The sequence below is a fragment of the Ictalurus punctatus genome, chromosome 22, assembly GCF_001660625.3.
Source record: "Ictalurus punctatus breed USDA103 chromosome 22, Coco_2.0, whole genome shotgun sequence".
Taxonomy (NCBI): domain Eukaryota; kingdom Metazoa; phylum Chordata; class Actinopteri; order Siluriformes; family Ictaluridae; genus Ictalurus; species Ictalurus punctatus.
The window spans coordinates 16,211,380-16,231,047 of record NC_030437.2 but is presented as its reverse complement, the minus strand read 5'-3'; the positions used below and the strand labels follow the sequence as shown (position 1 = coordinate 16,231,047).

General features: G+C 40.8%; 1 protein-coding gene across 4 annotated transcripts; it reads right to left on the bottom strand.

Moving 5' to 3' along the window:
* Nucleotides 1–565: 565 nt before the first annotated feature.
* On the bottom strand, nucleotides 566–18,955 carry ppm1f (protein phosphatase, Mg2+/Mn2+ dependent, 1F). Of its 4 annotated transcripts, none has more exons than XM_017452418.3 (8): nucleotides 18,821–18,955; nucleotides 15,807–16,070; nucleotides 12,177–12,307; nucleotides 11,694–11,896; nucleotides 10,335–10,523; nucleotides 8,128–8,271; nucleotides 5,904–5,997; nucleotides 566–5,627 (listed from the first exon to the last, which is right to left on the bottom strand). In XM_017452418.3, exons 2-8 carry the CDS (start codon nucleotides 15,974–15,976, stop codon nucleotides 5,323–5,325), a joined length of 1,236 nt encoding a protein of 411 aa, XP_017307907.1. In that variant the 5' UTR covers nucleotides 15,977–16,070; nucleotides 18,821–18,955; the 3' UTR covers nucleotides 566–5,322. The 4 variants fall into 4 exon arrangements, with proteins under 4 accessions (XP_017307907.1, XP_047005758.1, XP_047005757.1 ...); XM_047149802.2 differs by lacking the exon at nucleotides 18,821–18,955 and adding an exon at nucleotides 16,462–16,596; XM_047149801.2 differs by lacking the exon at nucleotides 18,821–18,955 and having other exon boundaries at nucleotides 15,807–16,378.
* Nucleotides 18,956–19,668: the final 713 nt, after the last annotated feature.

The window sequence follows — 19,668 nt, the reverse complement described above, 5'->3', positions numbered from 1 at the left end:
CAGTGGGTTTGGAGCCTATCCCGGGAACATGGCACGGAACGGGGACACACCCTGGACAGGACACTGTTCCTTTTGCACACACTCATTCACATCTAGGGGTAACTTAGCGTAGCCAATTCACCTAGCCGCATGTTTTTAGGACGTGGGAGGAAACCGGAGAATCCAGAGGAAACCCCCACACAGACACAGGCGAGAACACGGGGACCTTGGAGCTGTGAGACAATGCAGATTTTAATATTATTTTTTTCACCGGCTCTTTACAGAACCACAATTTAGGATTATATTTCACATATTTATCAGGACACTAGGCTATAAATACCTCCATTCACCTGAAATTCTAACAGAAGAGAAAGAAAAGAAATGAACATGTTTATTCAAGTATGTTTGGAAGTTATTATGAGTAGAAAGTGAGAAGGTACAGTACGTGTAAAAGAACTGGCCATGTTTGACTTGCACTAATTGTTTTAACCACCAATCACATTGAACCACCTTGAAAAACGATGGCCTACTACAGCAGCAGTTACGTATGGAATTTACGATAAATCGCAACAAATGAGACTGCAAATGAGACATGTGGTTATCGTTTATTTAATATTCCGACTGAATATTAGATTTCAACTTTCGTGTTACTGAATGCAAATGAAATGCAGATGTAATACTTTCCAGGAAAAGCTTTCCAAAATATATCCACTGGCTTTTCCTTACAGAAACCTGAATCAATTCTAAATGACCGATGTTATCATTAAATTACGTATTAACGACATACAAAAACAGTGTGGAATCAAAGTTATTCGTCGATATAAAGTAGAAAAGTGTATAAACCGTTTAAAACAAGCACAACAGCACGTAGAAAAGTTCAAGTGGAATGAACAAGCCGGTCGGTTCAGTTCAGTACATGTGAAAAAGAATCCAGTTTTTGTATTACAACAAAATAAGGCACAAAAGTGTGAGATATGCGTTATACATGGGTTAAGTGTTCTGGATTCACGTCCTCTAATAATACAAACATCAACAAGCTACTAGTTTCCCTTAGAACGCTGCATCCAGTCAATAATGAACTGATTTGTTTCAGCAACAGAAAGTAATTCACCACAGGCTGTTCAATGTTAATAAAAACTCAGAATACATGATGTTCAATATTATAAATGTTAACTCTGCTCAAAAACAATTTGCGTGAGATGAGACAAACTGTACCCAACTGCGGAAAAAGAAGGAAAAAAAAGGAAAAAAAAAAAAAAAAAAGAAGTGTGTTTTGTTGATACACAACATTATACATCGGTAACGCAGGATATTAGTTTGATCTAAACATGTCTGATTACATCTCCAGTGAAGTCATGAAGTATTACTGGTCTGATGGGAAATGTGAGATCAGACGGGTTAAGTTTCCACATTATGCAAGGGGCACACAATGACTGTACAGACTAACAGCAGAGAGATAACTGATAGCCAAATCAAAGCAGGTCACAGTCAAATACATACACTCCTGATCTAAGGGTTTTCAACGTCATGACACGACACATAGCAGGAAAGCACCCAAGAGAAAAGCATCCAAACCTGGTGTTCAGTCACATATTTAACAGGTTCTACGACGATTCGGCTGTGATGTTACAAAAATAACGTTTCTGAAATGTTCTGAAAACTTTCGGGGGATAACGGATTTTCTCACACGTTTAAAGTTGGACAGAACTTTACTTGACTAAAAAACATTGCAGGAACATTTAGAAAAGGTTCTCGGGAAACTCGTCATAGAAATCGAATGCTCTTAAGGTGAAAGTGGTGCAACAGAAAAGCATCCGTCAGGAGATTGTAAATTCGAACCCCGACAACGCTACGACCATCCATGGCCGTGATCTCAGGGTGGGAGGGATGGCATGCTCTCTCACGAGTGTCGATCACAGTGACACTAACCAATCAAGGGCGTCCATGAGCTCTAGTATGCGGAAGAGGGCAGATAGTGCTTTCCTCCGAGTGTGTTACGCTGCCCTGTGATGCAGCATGAGCAGCAGTTTGAAACAATGCTGTTGGCTGGTTTTCACGTATCTCAGAAACGTGCTAGTCTTCACACTTCCTTGTTGGTAGCTTAGCTGTCGCATGATAGGGGAGATGGGTGGGAATTTGCAGGTGAGCAAATTGGAGAGAAAAATTTAAAAAATGAAATGGAAGTTTAAAAAAAAAAAAAAAACCCATTCTACTATCCTAAAATTTTAAGGGTTCAAATCTAATCATCATCAACTCAACGAAGAAAATATAGCCTGATCGGCTGCATGAATCTCCAGAGTGGGCTGGAAAGAAATCAGCCCCATAATGCATTTCTTCATACCCTTCGGTGTATTTTTCTTACAACTAATATCAGTGCTGTTGCTGGTTCTACAAAAATCTGAAATATATCGCTTAACGACATTTGTTAACCAGGAAATAATCTGGTACGGATGCCAAAAACGGAAAACCTCTATTCATGTCGTTTTATCCTTGAAACACAATAGAGGTTAGCACTGCTAGTCCATTTATACCAGTAACCATGGCAACCACTGTCATTACCGAGAAAGATACAAGATCATTGAATTATTCAATTATTCACATACAAAATGCACGTTATCAGTTTGTAAAAAATAAAAATCACACATACATCACTCCAAAATGTCCGACCATTGTTGCAAACTGCAATGCTGCGCAGAACAACAGTAAAGACACGTTTCTGAGGCAGATAGAAGATATTGTAAGTCAGTTATTCATAGTCACACACAAGATTGTTAAAACAGATTAAAAATGAAAATGTGAAAGAAAATCACGGCACGTCACGCTCCTCAGCATTTTCTATAGACCAAAATCACTAAATCATCACTCTCATTCCTCGTCTCGCTGTATAGTTAGCTCTATTTTTAGCCTGCTTGCGTTAAAGCCGCGGTCCAGTCATATTAGTTCCATGTCACAAGGCTTTCAAATATTCATGACATCTGAACAGACGGTAACGTGAGACGGCCCAGCGCATGCAGGACCTGTGGCCCGACAGCAAGCCGGCCTGGCTGCAAGTTAATATTCCTCAAACACAAACACAAACAAACTACTCTTTGGAGGAACCAACATGTTTGGAGGAACAGTTTTTCCAGGCTTGGACTCAAAAAATCTGTCTTAGTCTGGAATTAGAATAAATTAAAGTCTGGAAAACTGACCACGTTAATCACCATAACACTGTTTTCAATGAGGAAAAGGGATTAAAGTTGTTGTCTGTAAAGTTTAGAAGTGCTTCTAGGCCTGTAATAATCAAAGTTTCAAAAATACTTTCAGAAAACTGGGGTTTGCAATATTGAATATTGTTGCTAGGGTTTCCCCCCTAAAAAATTTGAGGACTTGGTTACATTTTTCTGGCCCTGAAATTAGCTCCTCCACTTTCATTTACAAGGAAACTCAAAAATCATATGTAGTTTTAACAGAGGAGGTGGGGTTTATGAATATTTTTGTTGCAACTGCAGTTCAGCTCTCAGGCCAAAAAAAAAAAAAAAAAAACTCTAAAAATTACAAACAGCCCCTTTAAGTTAAATTATATTAATTATATTAATTATATACATACATACTAAAGGAGATTACATACACATAGAACTCCTGGCTAAGTTAGACTCTTGCAAACACGTTGTTTTTTTTGGCACTAAAAGGCTACTAACAGTTCATGTCATTAACAAATGCATATTAAAACATTTTTTAAAAATTATGCAAAAACACTGACTGACGTTCTAAAGAAGACCCAAAAAAAAAAAAAAAAAAGTGTGCATTTTATCTATATTTATAAAAGCATGACGCTTTGACCAATACAGGCTGGTGTGCCTATAACGTTATACTGCTTTGTAACAGCTATAAATAAAGGTAAAAATAAAAGAAACTAAAAAAAAAACAAAAAAAACACAGACTGGCAAATCATAACATCTTAACAGAAAGTTGAACCCAATACTTTGCTAATGTCACGAAAATAACTTCACAACTATAGAATTAAATTTGTGCTAAAAATATTGAACGCAACTTTTCAAGAAACGAACAAAAAAAAATACGATGAGAAAGGAGAAAAACTCTCCGAGACTGAATACAGTGAACTCCGTGGCAAAAACGTAACCCGTTCTTCAAATAAACAGCGTCCCTTTGTTAACAGTTTTCTAATCTTCATTTCCGCTAATCACAGTTTACAAATGCGCTGCCAGAGTTTTCTTTTACGCTCTGCAAGTTTACGGTCACCATTCAGGCACATCTCTCACGTGTGGGCGGGGCTTAACAGCGATTTACTCTGATTGGCTAGTGAGATTTGGATCGATAGCTCGAGTAACCGGCTGAATAGGAGGATGATGATGAAGACTCCTGAGAGCTCATCTCGGAAAAAATTGTCGTATGAGACTACCCAAACCTCAAATATTAAATTACCAACTAATATACTGACTAAGTAAGTAAATAATTTCCACTACAAAGGACAAACACTTATAACTATGCAGAGAACTGAAGGCTCTACTTCCAGGTCAAGGAGCTGTCGCTCCAAATCTCACTAGCCAATGAGAATGAATCGCTGTTAAGCCCCGCCCACACGTAAGAGTTGTGCCAGAATGGTGAACGCAACCTTGCGGAGCGTAAATGGAAAGTTGGAAAGCGTAAACGAAAACGCATTCGTAAACCATGATTAGCGAAAAGGAAGCTTAGAAAACTGTTAAAGAACGCCGTTTATTCGAAGAGCGTGCCACCGAGTTCACCGTTTTCAGTTTCAGAGTGTTTCTCTTTTCTCTCATTGTATATTTTTGCTCAGTTCTTGAAAAGTTACGTTCAATACTTTTGGCACAAATTTAATTCCATACGCAACCGATGCGTTCACACTTTGCGCTGTTTTTAAACAGAGAACAGTGATCCCTAAGAACGGTTCCTTTTTGGAACAATAAGCACCTGGGACATCATAAACAGTCAATATGTCAAGGCAAAGCTAAGTTAGGAAAAAATAAAAATTAAAAATTAAATTTAAAAAAAAAAAAAAAAAAAAAAGGATGACGCCTCTTGACTGAGATTCAAAAATAGTGACAATCTTACAGATTTATGCATGTAAAAATGGTATAATAGAAAACAAGGCTGTAAAAAATGTAAAATAAACGGCATCACTTTTTAGCATTATAAAAAAAAAACAAAAAAAAAAACACTGTTTGTCTGATATTAAGAACAACACTGGCATCATTTCGCTCCTCGACGACCTTAAGCATAAAAGTATGACACTGAGCAATATGATGCCTTGATGTTAGATACACTGAGATGGCAAAGAGATAATCAGCCCTCTATTGGTCTGCGCTAACACTCCTGTCTCTCTCACACTTGCCCTGCTGTGATCTCTGAGAGTAGAAGGTCCCGAGGCTCGCGCAGGAACACCAGCAGCACGGTGATGTTGTCGCTGGAGCCTGCAGCTTTAGCCTGAGCCACAAGGCTCTGAGCGACGTCCTCCCCCGAGCCACCAGTCTCACGCAGGGCCTCCAGCACCAGAGCGGGAACGTCAGCTGGCCGCAAAACATCGAAGAAACCGTCACAGGCCAACAGGACGTAGTCCTCATCTCCATTCAGCTGAACCGAGGAGCAGTCTGCCGCGTTGGACACGTACGGCTTCTGATCGAAATCACCTGAAGGTCAGAGACGGAAAAAACAAACGAGGAATAAAACATGACCGTGCGCACTGCTACGGTACAGTATTTATTTATTTTTTTAACTCCGAAGCTTGTTGGAAGAAACATACAAAAGAAATGACATCAGTAGATGTCAGTAACAATGCACTGACATCTACAAATAACTTACAGGGACAGCGAGTGAGTGACCTAAAAATGAGGTAATTTACTCAACTCCAGTCAGATCACTCAGACAAAAAAAAAAAAAATGACGTCGTTTTCGTGGTTACTCACCTATCGCCCGGGAAACAGCATATGTCCCGTTAACACGCCAGCAGCCCATGAAAGCAATGCAGCCACCCAGATCCTCTATTCTCTTCTTCTCGTCCTGCACAGACAGCGGAGCATCAGAGACCACCAGGAGCATGCAGAAATAATAACCAGCTAGGAGAAGTAAATGTATACTAACGTCTTTACATTCTACACTAACTAAAGCTTATCCAAAATAATAACGAGAAAACCTGGAACGTCTAAAAGATCGCACTTTTTCTGTTAAAACGCTCCGCTTTCACACGCCGATTACAGGTTCTATTAAAAGGAATAATATTTTATCCACGATAAAAAAAAAGTTAAAGCATAGTTAAAAGGCCGTGTAAAAAGTGCATGAATTGGATGACTTGGTAAGATTGTTCTCCCACAGATTCGGCTAAAAGAAGGCTAAACACATGAAATCACTTAAGGTGAAGAAAACCGACCCTTTCAGCACCCATTTTAGCCTCCTCTTAACAAATCCAAGAAAAATAAATCTTCGTCCATTTCGTGCACTTAACGGTCTCTTAAGGATTCACTTCAAAATTAAAAGAGCAGTAATCTCCATTTCTGGAACATTCCCTTCAGCAAGATTGAGCAAAAGTACACTTAAAGAAAACAAACAAAAAAAAACAACATTTTTTTCTTTTTCGTCTACTTTGGTGGGATAAAATATCCGTTTGGGACGTTTTGTTCATGAGAAATAGAAGAGGGAAAAGGCGAATGTCCAGAATGCAACTAACTACAGTCATATATACTACTAATATAGTGGGAATTGACTTCAATCCAGTTAGCTTTTCATTGCTGTGCCCTTTAAGTTTTTTACCCTTTTTTTTTTTTTAATCCCATTTATTCATATTTTCAGACGTTGCATATGGAAGACAGGTTTTTGGTCCACTTTTGTATTTCTTTAGCAAGGTTACAATAATTACGTGCCCCTTTTTCCACCGAAAGGGACGTCAGACGTAACACAGCCGATGTATGAACACGTTTAGTGCTGTTAGAATGCATTACATAAACTGTTTGATTAGCTGATTAATGTACTTGGAAGTGTGTTTTCCTGATTACAGAAAGTTTGAGCCACACAGTAATAGCCTCTAGCCTACGATTAGGTTCAATTCATGTAGCATTTTTTATATTAAGAAAGTAAAGTCATCATTTACGCAAAAAATTTGCAGTAATTTTCATTATCACCGCGATTATCTCCTAAATAGGTCGTGTTCATTCATGCAACATACTTTAAGACACTTCAACTTATATATATATATCAATAAAAAGTGTGTAAATGTTTTGATTTCTTTTGTAATTTTGCTTGGGCTATCTTCCTGTAAAGATTGTATTGTGTAAGGTGGAAGTTTATCGAACATGGAAGCAAAGGACCCGTCCACACGTAGATGGATATTTTTAAACATTAAAAAAAAAAAAGTATGGTTTTTCCTCTGCATTTTGGTCATGCTGGTGTTTCTTCTCCTCTCCCCTTCTCTGCTGCTCGGTATCTTGAGGTGTTTGACATAGCAGCGTATGGAATATTAATCGCCGTGCTCATGTGAGCGTTTTAGTGTGGATAAACCCTCACTGTCCACTTTAATAGGAACACCTATACACCTGCTCATTTATGCAGTTATCCAATCAGCCAAGCACGTGGCAGCAGGACAATGCATAAAATCATGCAGATACACGTCGAGAGCTTCCGTTCATCTTCACATCAAACATCAGAATGAAGAAAAAAGTGTGATCTCAATTAAGGTGGAGAGGAATTTCACTTTTCAGCAGGACAACGACCCGAAGCAAACCTCCAGATCAACAAGGTAATGGCTTCACCAAAACAAGTTCATGGTTTTGGAATGGCCCAGCTAGACTCCAGACTTAAATCCAATCAAAAATCTGTGGGGTGACCTGAAGAGGGCTGTGCACAGGAGATGCCCAGCCAATCTGATAGATTTAGAAGGCTTTTACAAGGAAGAATGATTGACTCTTACCCAAAAAGACTGAATGCTGTGATAAAATTGAAAAGTGCTTCAACTAAGTATTATTTTAGGGGTGTGGACACTTATGCAACCAGGTTATTGTACGTTTTTTATCCTCCGCCCCCCCACCCCGATTTATCCTGGTTTCATTTTTTCAACGCAAAAACCTGCCATTTTAACAGGGGCGTGTAAACGTTTTATATCCACCGTATGACTGGCCGTCCATGATTTGTGTGTCGTACCTCTCTCTCCGGTTTATGGGGGTCCATGAGGATGACGGGCTCGCCCTTCCTCACCAGCATGGCCTGCGAGTCGCCCAGCCAGGACACAGTCAGCCAATCAGCAGCCAGCAACACGGCCACGCCCGTACTGCCACTGCGCATGCGCTGCACATGCACCACACACACATACACACACGTTACACAATCGCACATTCATAGACTACAATCAAATCAGAACTGATACAATCCAGCTCGCTGCACCAAGCATTTGATCTGTTCTCAGAAACAACACTGAGCAGAAAAAACAACAACAAAAAAAAACACAACACAGCTCTCTCCATCCAGTGACTAAACTCGGAGCCTTTCATGCAACTTTCTCTGCCTCTCAGTGCGCCCACATTACAGCGGTGCAACCATGCTGACTAATATCTCTACCTGCGCGCACGCACACACACACACACACACACACACACACACAACACAAACTACCCAAAAGCTTCTTACCAAACATCTATCCACACTGTGTGAATATGTGTAGGAGATTTTCTCAGAAATTAAACAAATGTTATCGAAACTTTCCACTGGAATAACACCTGAGGACGAAACCTCTTCTTAAGGCTTGGCCCAGTTCCTATAACGCTTGATGGTTCTGCTCTGAGCACTTTTTATGTTGCATTTGTACTTATTCCTTTGGCAGAATATAAAACCTAGCTCTATTTCAGTCCCAGGATTTCAATTCACAACTTTCTGGTCCCTGGGACAGAATCTTAACCCATGCTGTGTACCACCATCTTTCCCACCATATACAATATTGTCATAACTAATATTTAAACTCAATGTCCCATTAATTATATAGTACATTAATAACACTACTAACAGTATTTTAATCATGATCGCTCTGTTAACTCAATACGATTGGGGTTGTTGTATCTAAGCTGCTGTTTTGGTTTTTATTAACTCTGGGGAATTATAATCATGTTTCATTGGCTACTCAGGTGGTATACTTATTACTTTATTAAGTCTATTTGTGTTCAACCTTTCAAAGACCCACACAGTAAATGTGACTAATAACTCACTTCCTACGATTCAGAAACGTGTACATTTAAAGGAATTCAGGTGCAAAGTGAAAGGCTGCTTTCAAACTAGTTTGTTCCTAAATCGCCTACATATCTCGGATAAATAACAATGATAATCTTTAATATAGAGCAATATAATTGTAATTATGATTTTAGCCAACCAGGTAACAGCACAACAACAAAATATTCAAAACTTGCTCATTCAGTTATCAAGGGATGGAAAAAATTCTATTTAAGTCAAGATGTTTATTTAACATTCATGGAAGGAGTCTCCAGCGTCAGGGCTTTGGAATAGTAAAGCGTTTTCAATTATGTTTATGGTATTTGGCGGACGCCCTTATCCAGAACGACTTATACAATTGTGTGTTGTACAATTCAGACAAAAGGGTTAAGGGCCTTGCTCAGGGGCCCAGAAGCGGCAGGTTGGCGGTGCTGGGATTTGAACTCAAGATCTTCCAATCAGAAGTCCAACTGAGCTACCGACAGGAAAGTCTTCAGGATGTCGCGCTTTGTGTTTTTACTTCAAGAGAAGGCGATGAAAAACGACTCGCTATGACCGGACTGATTTATAATCGCACTGTCTGATGGATGGATCAGAGTCTGGTTCGTCTCAGGATTTCTTCCTCTTGTCGGCTCAGCGAGTTTTTCTCGCCACCAAATTTATATCCAGATTTCTTTAAAACTGCTTTATGACAATGTCCACTGTAAAAAGTGCTACATAAATAAACTGGAATTAAACTGAATAACTGCTAAAACGTAAGTGATGACAGGAACACTTGTTTCACAGGTGTCCTGCAACTTTAAGTGTAACTAGAAACGGATAAAGAGTGTAACCTGAACCTGGCATTTTCTTAAGAAATAAAGGAATGTCATTGTTGACAAAATGCTGTCATAAGAAGTATAAAACACTTTGGGACGTGTTATTGCAAAATAAATCTCTTCAGAGTGGTAAGAGTGACTCCACTTTGCATTGGCCCACACCACAATACCACATCATTGATTATTTTCCAATAACAGCACACCCCCAAGTGGTTTATTCTTTACTTAAGACACATAAATAGTCTTTATACCTATATAGGAGCTACACCCTAATGTAATACAGGGTGTTATCATGAAATACAGTTCCGTTTCCTCTCCTTCACTCGCTCGTACCTCTCTCCTGGCCTTGATCCTGAACATGTCGTCCGTTTGTATGAAGGACTTCTTAAAGGCTGTGCTGGGGTCACTCTTCAGCACCGCTTGTTGGCTGAGGATGACGTGCAGGTGAGTCGAACTGTAGGTGGCTGCGTCGACTCCTCCGTGACCATCAAACACAGCATAGTACTCACGCTCCACACCGTCCTGTAGGAAAGAAGAAAACATTCATCAGCAGCATTCTCGGAGTAGATTAAGGATAGACGTCGTATCATTTCTACCAGGCAGCTATATGCCGTGTTACTCGCTACGCGGCTTCAAATCTTTTCGAATTTGTAATATAGTTAATAGGTCTTTATTGTTCATATTTACATTAGAGCACAGTGAAATTCTTTTCTTCGCATACCCCAGCATGTTAGGAGGTTGGGGTCAGAGTGCAGCGCTCCTGGAGCAGAGAGCCTTGCTCAAGAGCCCCAACTGGCAGTGCTGGGGCTTGAACCCCTGACCTTCAGATCAGTAACCCAGAGCCTTAACCACCAACCTACTACTGCTCTAAACCTCCACTGCTAGGTGATCAGACTTACCACGGCTAATATAGTTTCATTCCTAGCTTGACTGCTCCATGACTAGTTTAGTTATCACATTACTTAACCTTTCACTGTTCTTAAAACGGAGAAGTTTCACAACTGAAGCTGCGTTCCATCCCTGCGGCTTTCGATGACATCATCCATCCTACCAGTCCCAGACAACGTTTTCAGAAAGAAACCTTTACAGGTATCACATCCTGTACAACAAACAGCCAGGGAAGGGAAAAGCACAGAGAAACTGTACTTCAGTAAACGTACGGGAACGGTGTCAAAATCCTACGGCGCTAAAAATCGACTTGAGTGAAAGCAAACAGTGTCCAAATCAAGTATTCACGAGTAAAAAGTCAATATTTTTAACTGATGAAAAGATCTGACTGCACGTTCATCATCCCGACCCTGCATGACTAGCTAGTTCGCTATGCGATTAGTGGTATGAGGAAAATATTTTGCTAACTCAAAACAATCCTAAAAATGTTTTGCTTGCTGGTAAGCTAACGTTTAATAAGTACAGTAACAAAGTAAAATGACTCCACCCACGCAAACGTTTCCCCCAGATTTCTACACGTTTTCCTCAAAGCAAGGAGTTTGTTCTTGCCATATTCGTCAAATCTTTTATGATCCTATTAAATGTCAGATTCAGATGTCTCGCTCCTGCCTCACAAAAACATCTGCAATCCTTCAGATGTGGCACATCAGTACTTCACACAGGAGCGGACTCGCCTCTAGTAAACCAGGCCAAGGTGATAAGACCTAGCACAGCGTGATAAGAAGTCTGAGCCTAACCCCTGACCTGTAACCCAAATAGTTGGTTAAACTCAGGCAGTAACACGTGACGATCCTCCATCTTCCTGCGCGTGTTCCGAATGGCGTGGACAGAACAGAGGCGAGACCGTGAAGACCGAGGCGTGCGATTGGGCAGCTGTTTCTGCCAGGCCACACCCACTTCTTGCAGCTTGTTGATAAACAGACGCTGAACAGGCTCAGACTGCAGCACTGTGGAGAGAAAATTGGATTGACTTTAGAGTTCTTTTTTTTTTTTTAGAATTAGATTTTACAAAACAAGAGAATGAATAGTCTCTATAGAGAACATCTAAAGAATAAAACTGCCAGGCTGTAGTACTCTATAGGAACACTAGAGGGCAGCCATGTTGCATTGTCCACTCCAGTACACTTTTACACTGACAACATGTTCTAAAAAAAACCTAAAGCTGCAAAAAGGGTTGAGATAGATACGTAAAAACGTGTTTGAAAGCCAAAATGCATTGCCACTCACAAACTACTTCTGCTTCAGTCTCCTGCTGCTGTTCAGGGTCCTTAGGGCAGTGGAAAGGTGAAAGGTCATCTTTCAGAAGCTCAGTGACCGCAGCATGGCACATCGACGCGCTCAGCCAGCCAGGGGCCTTCCTGCATGCAAACACAGGCACAGGAAAAGCAAACTATTTAAAGGTGCGTGGTGGAATCGTAATGCGAACTGCAATGTTACTGAAAACATCCAGAGATTTCTTTCATAACCCGGGAGATTATCAGAGTAATGCTAATATTCAGCTTTTATGTCACTCAAACTTGCGGTGATTGGATGGTATCTCACTGTATAGAATATGACCTACAACAGAATCCAACATAGCTACAATTCATTTAGAGTATTCACATTTTAATCGCTCGGGTTTGTTTATGAATCTGATGAACAATTTTGTCCTTTTCTCATTTCTGAATCGCTCTAATTTTCCAGATTTCACTTCTTCCTTGACTTTTCCTGCTGTTATCATTATACAGTGCAAACGTTTTAATCAAACAATGTCAAAAATGCATCATCGTCTTTCCTCACAACATATCGGGGTCTCTCAATTAACGAGCACTCCTGCTAATCTCGTGGGAATTATACAGGTCATCCCAGGATTTCGACTTGAGTTCACCTTCACACCTTTTCCCCAAGCAATTCCCAGTGAATCCCAGCATAAAAGTTCAAACGTGATATATTCCATTGAGATCCCGCCTTCTTTTCCTCATCCCCTATTCAAACTACTTATACCTTATAAGTGGCTGGGGGCGGAGCTAGTTTGTGGTTCATAAAAATGTAAACAGATACCTGAAGCGTGTGAATGTTGCGTTCACGTCATGTCGGAATTACCGTAATTACTAGATGACAACCCGGAGGTTCTACTCGGAGCTGTTCATGTCCTCGGACTCGGAATTATGCGTCGTTGTTGACGACTGTAAAATAAATACGCTGCGTATGTCTTTTGTTTCTTTTCAGATTAAGCTTGCATTATTAAGACATTAATAATAGTCAATTATACAAATATTATGAGATAACTACTTAACTACATTTTACTGCTGAAGCCGCCACCGTTTTGAGCGTTTCCACATGATGTTGCAGCGGTCAGGAGGTACAAGTCAGAGCGCTCCGAAAATTCCTAGTTTACAAGATGTAATTATAAGTTCTACGAGGACATGAACACTTTTTACAAGTCGGAATCTCGTAATTAAGACACTGGTGTGAACACAGCTTAAAAAACCATGTTCGTTGCATTGCAACTATGCAAATCACTGTCTGAAATTATTATCATCATCATCAATGTAGAAACACTTAAGAAATTACAAACTGCACCTTTAAAATTTTACCATCCACATTATCCAGCTAAAAAGAGAATCCTATAGTTGGCCTAGATCCTCTTTTTGCTTCATATAAGGCCCATATTTATACTTCACTGAGAAGCTGATCAGCACACTGGAGCACCAAGAGCACTGCTTCCTAAAAACACGGCATGCTGTTTCACTTTATTTTGTCACAGAATAATGAACAAGTTGATCCAGTCCATTCGAAGTTGAATCAGATAAGTGTGGTCGGTGCAACAGTCTGAATATTATAGCTATGCTAACAGGAAATGATCTCTGATCGAAAGGAAGTGGGTAGAACAATGGTTCTTTCGTGAACAGGAAGTCTGCCATGAGGAATGTACCAGAAACAGAAAGAGTGGGAAATAAACACACACACATACAGACAGACAGAGAGAGAAAGACAGAAAGAGAGAGAGAGAGACAGAGACACAAACAAAGAGAGAATGGGAAAGAAAAACACGAACACACAAACAGACTGAGAAAGAGATATAGATAGAAATAGAGAGGGGAAGAGACCGTGAGAGTGCAGGGGAGAGCAAGAGACAGACAAAGAAATAAAGAAAGAGAGACAGAGATAGAGGACAAAATAGTTAAAAAATAATAATAAATGAGATAAATGAGACAGAGAGACAAAAGCGAGAGAGAGTGACAGATTACTATTTTTTTTTTTATTATTCTTATTATCATCTTTATTTTATTATTATTCTATTATTATTGTTTTTTACTTCTCCTTTCTTACCTATACTGATGCTTATTGTATGTAAACAATCATGCCAATGAAGTACTTTGAATTGACTAGAGGGAGAGAGAGAGAGAGAGAGAGAGAGAGAGAGAGAGAGAGAGAGAGCGACAGATCGAGAAAGAGAGAGAGCGACAGATCGAGAGAGAGAGAGAGCGACAGATCGAGAGAGAGAGAGAGACAGATCGAGAGAGAGAGCGAGACAGATCGAGAGAGAGCGAGACAGATCGAGAGAGAGCGAGACAGATCGAGAGAGAGAGAGCGAGCGAGCGAGCGAGAGAGAGAGAGCGAGACAGATCGAGAGAGAGAGCGACAGATCGAGAGAGAGAGAGCGCGACAGATCGAGAGAGAGAGCGCGACAGATCGAGAGAGAGAGAGAGCGCGACAGATCGAGAGAGAGAGCGCGACAGATCGAGAGAGAGAGAGCGACAGATCGAGAGAGAGAGAGAGCGCGACAGATCGAGAGAGAGAGAGAGCGCGACAGATCGAGAGAGACAGATCGAGAGAGAGAGCGACAGATCGAGAGAGAGAGAGCGCGACAGATCGAGAGAGAGAGAGCGCGACAGATCGAGAGAGAGAGAGCGCGACAGATCGAGAGAGAGAGCGACAGATCGAGAGAGAGAGCGACAGATCGAGAGAGAGAGCGACAGATCGAGAGAGAGATCGAGAGAGAGAGCGAGACAGATCGAGAGAGAGAGCGAGAGAGAGAGCGAGACAGATCGAGAGAGAGAGCGAGACAGATCGAGAGAGAGAGCGAGACAGATCGAGAGAGAGAGCGACAGATCGAGAGAGAGAGCGCGACAGATCGAGAGAGAGAGACAGATCGAGAGAGAGACAGATCGAGAGAGAGAGAGAGACAGATCGAGAGAGAGAGCGAGACAGAATGAGAGAGAGAGCGAGACAGAATGAGAGAGTGACAGATCGAGAGACAGAGAGAACAACAGGAGGAAAGAGAGAGGTTGACAGAGAGAGAATAGATAGGAAACTACATTTGTACGAGTTTTGCTTTAGACGGGCGAGAGACATGCGCAAGAACAGAGAGAGAGAGCACCAAGTGTGCTAACTTGTGCAGCTGCTATCAATAATAAGAACTTAAAAAAAGCAAGCATTAAGGAAAGTGTAGAGGAATTACAGGAATGTGCAACACTTCTCGTTTGAGAGGGGCAGGTGTGACTCCACACACACACACACACACACACACACACACACACACACACACACACAGTAAAAGAAACATGTTCACCACACCACATGCCTTAGAAAAAAGAAAAACATAACGTACCACGCCGCACACACACACAGGACACAAATGGACAGCTGATGCTATTGCTTTTCCTAATGACATGGTGATGAATACAGAACATAACACAACCTGCTTCAGAAATGAAAACAGTTATATATAAACTTCACTCCAGCTGAAAGTGAAATTTCTATCATAGACAAAAGTGCAAGAATGGCAAACTGCTACAAATGGACTTGAAAGTTCACATCAACATTTGCTGTACGTTGCCACACACACTCACACACACACACCATGTAACTCACCTGGAAGACAGCAGCCGGAGCCCCAGGTCCAGGCTTTCACCCTTCACCTCCTCCAGGGTCACAGTGCGGCTGAGCGGATTGAGAGGAAGCGGGTCATCTTGGCCCAGCGGGTTCGCAAACTCCTCCACAAAACTTTCCAGAAAACTCTGAGCTCCGTCCTGCTCGTTCATCCCCACCGCGATCTTGTGAGTGTGATCAAACTGATGACAGGTCCGTCTCTCTCACACTGGACACTTCTGCAATCTGCCTTGTTCCTGTTCGCACCTAAAAAGAAAAAGAAAAAAAAAAAAAAATTCAACCACACACAAACACAGTCCACATTTTCCACATTCTCTCACTGCCGTCTCACTACAGTGTTTTGTTTGAACAGGTTTAATCCTGCGAGTCCGTGTTTTGATGAGCACACTCGACCGCTGGAATGCAGGCAAAGCTGAAGCGTGTGAGTCAGAGCTGTGTGATACAGAGACAATGCCATTATGAATGCCTCACACGCTTACAGCGATTGCACCAATGCTCTGCAATACCTTGCAACCTATACATGCATCATTTAAAGCTCAAAATCCAAACAGCTAGTGTTTCAATAGGCAAAGCCTTGAACTCCGAACAGATTAGACACATCTGTTCCGGATTTGACATGAGGAGGATAAATGCATACCTCTCTGTCCAGTCATCTTTTAACATTCTGTTTTTGTCACGAACGTCTGAGAGAATAAATTAAATGGAAAATCTACGATTAATGTCTCTAGCCCCGTAGCTAGTTTCTACAGAGGATCTGCTAAACAAGATGTGCTGGTTCAAGTGTAGAGTCAATCATTGATAATCGCCGGACTAGAGGTTACTGGACCCTGACGTAGTCTGGTTGCAAAATTGCATACAATGCTGTCCTTCTTCAAACGCTCTATTTTAATTCACAGAGAAAGAGGGGCTTGTTTTTCTCTCTTTGTCTGCATGAACACAAGCAAATGTGTTTAGTGAGCACTTGTGTTAAATAAGCCACACCCCCCAGTTAACTCTGGGGTTTTATCACTTAAAATCACTTAAAATGGGCGGCTGTGGTTCAGGTGGTAGAGTGGGTTGTCTACTAATCGTAGGGTTGGCGGTTCGATTCCCGGCCCACGTGACTCCACGTACCGAAGTGTCCTTGGGCAAGACACTGAACCCCAAGTTGCTCCCGATGGCAAGTTAGCGCCTTGCATAGCAGCTCTGCTACCATTGGTGTGTGTGTGTGTATGTGTGTGAATGAAATAGTGTAAAGCGCTTTGGATAAAAGCGCTATATAAGTGCAGACCATTTAAAATTATACATGATCAGAAGAAGGTATTTTTTAAAATTTATTTTAAAAATGCAAAGCTCAACAAGATAAGGACATTATACACGTATACACATGAATGTAAACAATAGAAACAAATCAACACCAAGGGAGGCTACAAATGTAGACTGACATCCAAAAATAAATAAATACATCCATCCATTTTCCATACCGCTTATCCTACACGGGGTCACAGTGGAGCCTGGAGAACTTATCCCAGGGACTTCGGGGGTCGGCGCTGTGGATGGAGTGCCGATCCATCGCAGGGTACAAGCGCACACATTCACAAAGTACGGACAATTTGGAAATGCCACCGCATGTCTTCGGACTGGGGGAGGAAACCGGAGTACCCTGAGGAAACCCCCGAAGCATGCAAACTCTGCACACACAGGGTGGAAGCGGGATTCGAACCACCAACTTTAGAGGTGTGAGTCAAACGTGCTAACCGCTAAGCCACCCAAATAAATTCATAAATAAATTAAATCAATTCAATTTGCAGCACAGACTCCATGATTGAACAGCTTTCCTGTTGCATGAGGTAGTTAATGCTTGCATATTCTACACACGTCTTCAAAAGGACAAAACTGGTGTTTAGTATTTATTACCGTACATCTATATCAGTAAAATAATCCAGCAACAAATAATTTATTGTGATTTAGAAAAGGAACAACTTGCGTCAATATCCATATTATTGACTACGTTTACATGAACAGCAGTAATCTAATTACTGACCTTATTCTGAATAAGACAGTATTCTGATTAAGGTGTTTACATAAGTCACTTTTAGGATATTCCTTTTATGTTCCTGTTTTACGTGTTATAGATCATAGATCGATTAACAGCAGACGACGTTCCCTATAGAATTTCACGTATCGACGTACAGTTCGTCTTCGTTATGGAACCGTATACAGTTTTGCGTGTTTATATTTTTCATTTTACGAAAGTTTCAAGTGGAGTTAATTATTTGTCGTGCTATACGTGTTAATAGACGACTGCTCGATGCCATGGGCTGCATCCGTAAGTACGCGGTTTGGGACGCAGCCGTGCTCTCTTGTTTGCCGTAAAACGGCGGAGCACTGCCGTGTGTGTACGTGTCCTGTAAACTCCTACACGACGTTAATAGTGTGATTAAGGTGTCTATAATACACGTCGATAATGGGACTAAAACAGGAATACTCCACACGTCTTAATTCGATTTGTGTTTACTTCGAGTATGACTTTAGTCGGATTAAAGTCATCAGAAATCGCTGTATACATGCTAGTTTCTTAATCAGAGTATCGTCTTACTCGGTTAATATCAAAATATTGTCCATGGAAACGTACTGAATGTGTACAGTCGTCTGCAATATCGGTGTCACAGAGATCAATATTATCACGATGCTAATTGATAAACGATACATTGCACCGCCCTGCTGTGTGTCATCTCTGCACTTATCTCTATTTTGCAAGTCGTTTCTACAGAACAAACACCAGGCTGATGATTAACCTCTTTTCCCTCTTATTTTAAGTGTTAACGCATTGGAAATGCTCTGCGTTTTTCAGCTGTTTGGTCACAGTTGTATATTCAGAGCTGTAACAGTGTAACAGTGCACGAGCAGGCCTTTTATCAACATCCTGCAAACTTTCATTTCCGGTTCCACAGCGTGTCTGTTGAATGCACAGAAAAGCACAGCTTGTTGTACATGTGCACAAACGTGATACATACCTGAGAAACCTCTCAGTCCTTCTCCGACACTCCCTTCTCTCGAATATAAAAGATTTCAGCTCAAATGCGACTCTGCAGGAAGTCGGAGACCGGAAATGAGCAGAAAACACAACGTATACAATCCGCATTGACCGAGTAACAGCCCATCCAGGACTGTGAAGGTCTGATTTGGTTGAGAGATCTGTTTTTGTTGTGGAGGCATCATCAGGAAATCTGCCCCTAGTGGTTGCTTTGCGTCATTACTCCCTTATAATAAATAAAGATTATATTGTTGAATTCTTGAATCTAATTAGTCAGGAGGTGTTGCTTAATTTTCTATAACAGCAGCTGCAAACAAAAAAAAAACTTCTACAGGTACAGGGATTTGTATTCGTCTACCATGTTTACATGTAAACAAATTAAAAAAATTAAACGTTATTTAACAGACGTATAATCATTTATATGGTGAAAGAGACGTTTATTTATCATCTATGGAAGAAGTCTCCAGTGTCCGAGCATCATAACAGTGAAGTTTTCCCTCACAACAGCTTCAAACCCTGCTGAGAAAAAAACAACAGAAACATCAAAGAAATTCGAATGGTTTCCACTTCAGATACCATTACAAACCATCAGCTATTAATCATTAAAACCATTACCATTATTGGTCCTTAATGGTATCCACTAGACATATGCCACCAAGATAAGGTAGCAAATGACTAATGTTAGTAAAGACCAACATTACTATTATACTATTATTAGTAGAGACCCACAGGGACCAGTACAGTTTTCATTAAAACCAATACAATTCCCATTATAAGCATTAAACCCATTACAAATTCTATGAGGGTTTCTATTGGGTTTTTTTCAGC